Source organism: Rhineura floridana, chromosome 8 (assembly GCF_030035675.1).
Source record: "Rhineura floridana isolate rRhiFlo1 chromosome 8, rRhiFlo1.hap2, whole genome shotgun sequence".
Classification (NCBI taxonomy): Eukaryota; Metazoa; Chordata; class Lepidosauria; order Squamata; family Rhineuridae; genus Rhineura; species Rhineura floridana.
In genome coordinates, this window is record NC_084487.1 from 23,918,170 (window position 1) to 23,924,169 (window position 6,000).

Sequence of the window (6,000 nt, forward strand, 5' to 3'; positions counted from 1 at the left end):
TATTCTTTCTTTAAATAGGCAGACTGCTTTCATTCCTCTCTCAACTTAAGAAATAATTAAAACTCATCTTTTCTTTCTTGCATTTCCCTGTTGATATATTACCTGGCTTTGTTGTTTGTTTTCCAATTCCTAGTCAATTATTGTACTCTTTAAATCTCTTTCCTAGCTTGTGCAAAAGATTTTCTCCTGTCCTTTTTGTTTCATATTTTTAGAGAGAGCCTGTGGAATTGGATTTTTTGCAATACCCAGCTCATATCAGGGACTTATACATACCAGGAACTTTTTAATTTAAAAAATTACATACCACTTGATTGTAAAAAACCTCTGAGCAGTTTACAAAAGTCATTAAAATTGTCAATAAAACAGTTAAAAACAAGTAATTAAAACATTTTAAAAATAAATTAAAAACAGCAACAGACTAAAAACAATTAACACCCATCAGCATTTATTTATTATTTATTACATTTATATCCCACCTTTCTTTTCATGATAGAAACCCAAGGTGGCTTACATATGGTTCCTAGGCAGTCTCTCATCCAGGTACTGACCAGACCTGACTCTCCTTAGTTTCAGCAGGGAGTTGGCCTTATGTGCCTTCAGACCATAGCCTGGGACAGCACCTATGAATCTGGCTAGGCTTTACTAAATAGAACAGTTTTAAGCAGGTGCCGAAAAGAATACAGTAAAGGCGCTTGTCTGATGTCAAGAGGCAGGGAGTTTCAAAGAGTCAGTGCTCCCACACTAAAAGGACAATTTCTTACAAGTGCAGAATGGGCATCATGTGGCACCTCTAACTGTGCCTGCCTGTTCCACAAATCAAAGTGCTTGAGTGGGCACATATGGAGTAAGGTGATCCCACAAGTAAGCCGGTCTAAGGGCTTTATATACCAATAGTAACACCTTGAACTTGACTCAGTAGCAAATCAGCAATTAGCAAGAGAGATCAAGAAGCAGGAGCAAGGTCCACTCCTCTTGTCCCACTCTGGGTGAGTCATTTCCAGTTATATGCACACAAACACCATTACTCTTTATACTGTTTGTTTTTCAGTGCCATGGCATCAACATTACTATTTATTTTAATAATAATAAACTAATTAGAACTTAACTTGTTGCACATGTGCCTATGTGTTTAAGCTTTAAGGGCCACCCAAATGAAAAAAACAGGCTGATGAAGGGGCAAATCTACCATGAGGCAGCTGAAACTGATTTTACATCAGTGTAGTGGACAAAGCTATTTTTGGCCAGAGGAGAATAAGCATCCCTTAAGAGCTTTCCTTTCTTATGGAGATACAACATACTGTATTGTGGCTTCAAACCCTTGTTACATCTCCCTTAGGTGAAGGAGGAAAAGATGTCTCCTATGTCAGATGCAACTCAGTCAACTACTGGAGATGATCACTTGGAGGGGTGGGGTCTCCTCCTTTCTCAAGGCTGAGCCCTCCCTGTATATTCTCCAGGTTGGGTCAGAAATACTACTACTTTCCATTTACATAGTGTCTCATAGCATGAACCCATTCAGACTGAAGAGCAAGATATCAACATATAAAATAAAAAAAATTGGAAAGAGTCTTGTGGCACCCTAAACTTCATCTGAAGTGGACACTAACCCACAAAAGCTTATATTATAACCTGTTAGTATTTCAGGGGTCATTAAAACTGTGATGTTTTCCTGCAACATGTGAGCAGAGCTAATAGAAATTCGAGCCTTCAAAGGACCTCATAAATATTATTCTAGTCTATAATCATTTATTTCTATAGCACCATATAGGTTTATGGTGTTTAGAACTTTTCAGTCCTTATCCAACAGAGATGGGGGAAAATGGAGATAAGGGTAGGCAGTACTTACAACAACCCTGTGAAGTAGATCAATACTGTAACCTCCAAGTTTACAGACTGGAGATGGCTCATACATAAAGAGGGAGCGAAAGAACAGCTTGTCAAAGGGAATCTAACGAGTTCATGACAGTAACAAGATTTGAACTAAGAACTTCCGGATTTGTAGATCAGTCTCTAATCTTAACCACTACACAGCTTTCGAAAGAGCCAGAAAGAAATTTTTGCTGCGACAGACTTACCGGCTGGGAACAGTTGAAAACTGGTGTGTTGCCGAGAAGCTTCAGCCCTGAAACGACTACAAATCTCAGAAGTACAAAGGGGAGTGGAGCGGCCGCCCCCATCCTCACTATGGCCGCTACCGAAGCGAGGCTACACGCCGCACTTGCTTCGTCTGCCTCCAGCTTCCGGGACCAAACCTGAAAGGGAACCCAACAGCGGGCCTCCGGAAACTCACCTGAGGAGGAGCAAAGAGGGAGGGCGTGGCCTTGAGAGAAGGAGCGGGGCATGGCCAGATTCTACTTGAGATGGGCGGGAAAGCGCGCTTCAAGGGAGGAAAAGTTGAGTTGGGTTTCGTGGGTGTTCTATTATTTCCTTCTGCGGCAGGGGGCGTGGCTTAGTGCCAAGAGCCACGACGACCCGGGCGCGAGAGCTGGCGGTTGAGAGCGCGAACTGCCGAGGTGTGCGCCCCCTTGTTTTGCTCGCTTTCACGCACCTTTTATTGTTGATTTTCGTGGCTGGATGCTCTCGTTTCTCCTTTAACTACTATGTGCGTAGCCTTGTGCATGTTTATTCTGTTAGGTTGTTTGTGTATATCTTTTGAACTTAAATGGGTTAGCTGTAGGTTTTCTTCCACGAATTTCTCTCCCCTACCTGCAGTGCAATCCTGTACACGTCTACTTAGAAGTAAGCCGCAAGGAGTTCAGTGGGACTTATTCCCAGGTAATTTCATTTAATTTTTCCGTCAGATCTACAGGTATCTATGGGTAGGTTCTGTTAGAGGTCCAGAGAGGCCCTGGCCACTTGCAGCTTTTGATGCCCGTAGCAATAATAAAAATGAAAAAAGGACAATAAGGCATCACAAAGCTGAGAGAGTGCATATTTTGGTCTGATATGCATAAAAACAAGAAGCAAAACTTATCAAATGCCAAAATAAGAAGGGCCTAAATTTGAAGTTCACTGAGTGACCTTGGGCCAGTCACTGGCTGTCGGCCTAACCTACCTCACAGGGTTGTTGTGAGGATGAAATCTGGAGGGGGAGAACCATGTTTACACCACCTTGAGCTCCTTGGAGGAATAGTGGGGTAAAAATGTGATTAGATAACAATAAATAAATAAAATTGAGATTCCCTTTGAGCTTCAGCATCAGGCCAAATGGCCTTCTTTTCCTTGCTTCTGATTGGCTGTGTCCATGAGTATGTAAGTGACTTCTTGTCATAGAGATGTTTTGATGTTGAACAAAACTTATAAAGTACTTTACATATGCAGTAGTTTTACAATTTATAGAAGCCTTATTGGCCAAAAATTATAGTCTACTGCTCTCTGGGCATGCCCCCTACCTTTTCTGAGGGAAGTGCTATGTGGGAGTGTAGCCTATTGGGTATTGCTGAAGTAGGACCTAACCTCCTGCTGGCCTTGGCCACCCTGAGAGCAGGAAAGGTCAACAGGAGTTGCCAGTTTTATGTTGTCCATCAAGGCTCTCCAGGCATCTTGTCAAATAGTTGCCAAACAAACCCCAGCCTTCCTACCATCCTATGCGCTGAGGAGGCGGTGAGGATTGTCGGGCAGCTGTTGAGATGAACTCTGCCCATTTCTGCAGCTTCAAAGGTGGGAGGAAGTCTGACCACTTGTCAAATTGGGCATGGTAAATGGAATTGTTGAACTTGTATAGTGTGATAAGAGTAATTTTAATGATGTAGAAGAGAGGTAGTATATGTACCTTTTGGAACAGTTTGTTTTTAAGCATACAATATAATAAAACAAAACCAATTATAGTAAAGTTTTCTAAAAAGTTAGTGGTGAGGAAAAGCCTTATGCAGATGTTACTCGTATGTAGGTGTAGCTATGCTGACTGACATACAGGGCTGTGTTGTTAGTTCTGCCCCCAGTGTCACAACTTCTTCCTGCAATAACTATGTGTTGTGTGCAGTTGTCTTCAGGGAAATTCCAAAGTGCAAGTGCCTGACGGGAGGGGGGGTTGTACTATGTGGACACTTGGTGTTTCAAATGTGCAGAGTTCTTATATGTGAGAAGGTGCTTGTGCATTGGAATTTCCCTCTCAACAACTGCACACAACATGTGGGTATTGTAGGAAGGAATCATGGCATCGGGCAGGTCTAAAGATGTGGCCCTGTTCTACAGCCAACATGGCTATGCTCTGCATTTGAGTAAACCATGAATAAGGATGCACTCAAACTAAGATCCTTAAAAGTTTGGGGAAATAATAAAGTTTAGCTGATGCTGACAAGATAATGGAGATGGTGCCAGCCAGACAACGCTCTCTGGGGAGTGAGTTCTGAAGGCAGGACACTACAACCAAAAAAGGTCTGATTATCTCCCTGCCTCACAGGGGCCTGTAGAAAAGCCTGTGATGGATATCTTAATAGCGGGGCAGAATCATATAGAAAGAAGTGGTCCTTGAGGTATTCTATGTTTTCCACATCAGTTTGTGAATCCTTTCTTTAAAAAGTCCTAATGAAAATTCACTAGCATTTTAGTGTGAATGCCTTCTAGTATACTGTACAAAGTTTTGTATGCAGTTTTGCCTAATGTTCATATTTTTGCAAAGCAATTTTTCCTAATGTAATGCATTTTTGTATGTTTTTTTCACCAATATATACATTTTTATGTAAACGTTATGTAGCATAGTTATATGCACATTATTTGACTTGAAAACAGCATTGCCAACATTCAGAGAAGTGTGAATTTTGAAGAACAGCTGTATCAGAAAGTGCAAATTAGGTAGGTTCAACTTTAAATGTGAACTGAATTTAATTCTCCTCCATCTCTACTTAGAAGTAAGGCCCAGAGCAGATAAGTGTGCACAGGATTGCAGTACGCACGATTCAACCCAGTGTGGTTGATTTGCTTCCAAGTGAATATGCATTGCAATGAGCTGCAATCCTAAACACTAGCATGGGATTAAATGTCATAAACGTATAGGGTGTTGCTTCCTAATAAACTCTCATAGTTTAATAGATTCAGGCCCACTTCACACTTAATGTGGTGATCCTTTGGGCTGCAGCTCACCTGCTGTTACGAGGTTTGCTCCATGTCATATTGGTGCAGTACTTCCTAACATCTGTCCGTGAATGTTTAGGAGTATAATTTATGCTATATGTGTTTACTGTTTTATCCTTTCATAAGCTCAGTTTGAACACAATTGATACAAGAGGAAGCACTTCCAGTATGTAGGACAGAGATAGTCAACATGGTGCTCTCCAGGCCATATGTTGTTGGGCTAGAACTCCCATCATCTCTCACCATTGGCCATGCTGGCTGTGGCTGTAGGGAACTGTATCTAGAGGACACTGTGTAGGCTACCCCTGTTACTGGATGTGAATTCTTAAGTAGGCCTAAGTCCCAGTGCCTCTCATTTTGAAATGAAGCAATGATACTGTAAAATTAGGATGCAAGCAGGATTTCTATCCAAGAATCTAATTGGGGATTTAACTTTTTAAAACAACTCTACCTCTCTTGTGTTTGGGATTTCACAATTTATCCCCAACCCTTTTAGACTGAGTTTTATAAAGATGGTTCTTTCCAAACAGCATTTGCTAAAAAAGTATGTGTAAATGTTATCAGGGCTTTTGTCTTAATGGAAGTAGCTGCATGATTGATAAACTACCCCTTTATATATATTCCCAATCCATATTTCATACTCTGCTTTCATACGTTTTCTTGAATGAAAAAAATTATCTTTGGTAAGAGTTTTTCATATCCTTCTGCAGTTATATTGGCTATTTAGTTACTGATAACAAAATATTGTATTCATTATGTTAATATCAAATACAAACAAGCCGCTACTTATTAAATTCTCAGTCTTCAGATTATTCCCAGAAAAAGAAATATAAAATTATTCTCTTTTAAAATGGTTTTTTACTATCCTTACCACTCCTATTTCATAGGATTTTCTTTACTGTTCTAAAGGTTCCAAATCACATATAT

General features: G+C 40.6%; 1 protein-coding gene across 4 annotated transcripts in view; it reads right to left on the reverse strand.

Moving 5' to 3' along the window:
• IL17RA (interleukin 17 receptor A) overlaps positions 1-2,400 on the reverse strand; it is a 43,545-nt gene extending 41,145 nt beyond the window's left edge. For 2 of the 4 annotated variants that reach the window (XM_061638616.1, XM_061638615.1), the window contains exon 1: positions 2,291-2,400. In XM_061638616.1, coding sequence (XP_061494600.1) covers positions 2,291-2,342 — 52 coding nt within the window. In that variant the 5' untranslated portion in view covers positions 2,343-2,400. The other 2 variants (XM_061638618.1, XM_061638619.1) reach the window with 2 other exon arrangements.
• Between the last annotated feature and the right edge of the window lie 3,600 nt (positions 2,401-6,000).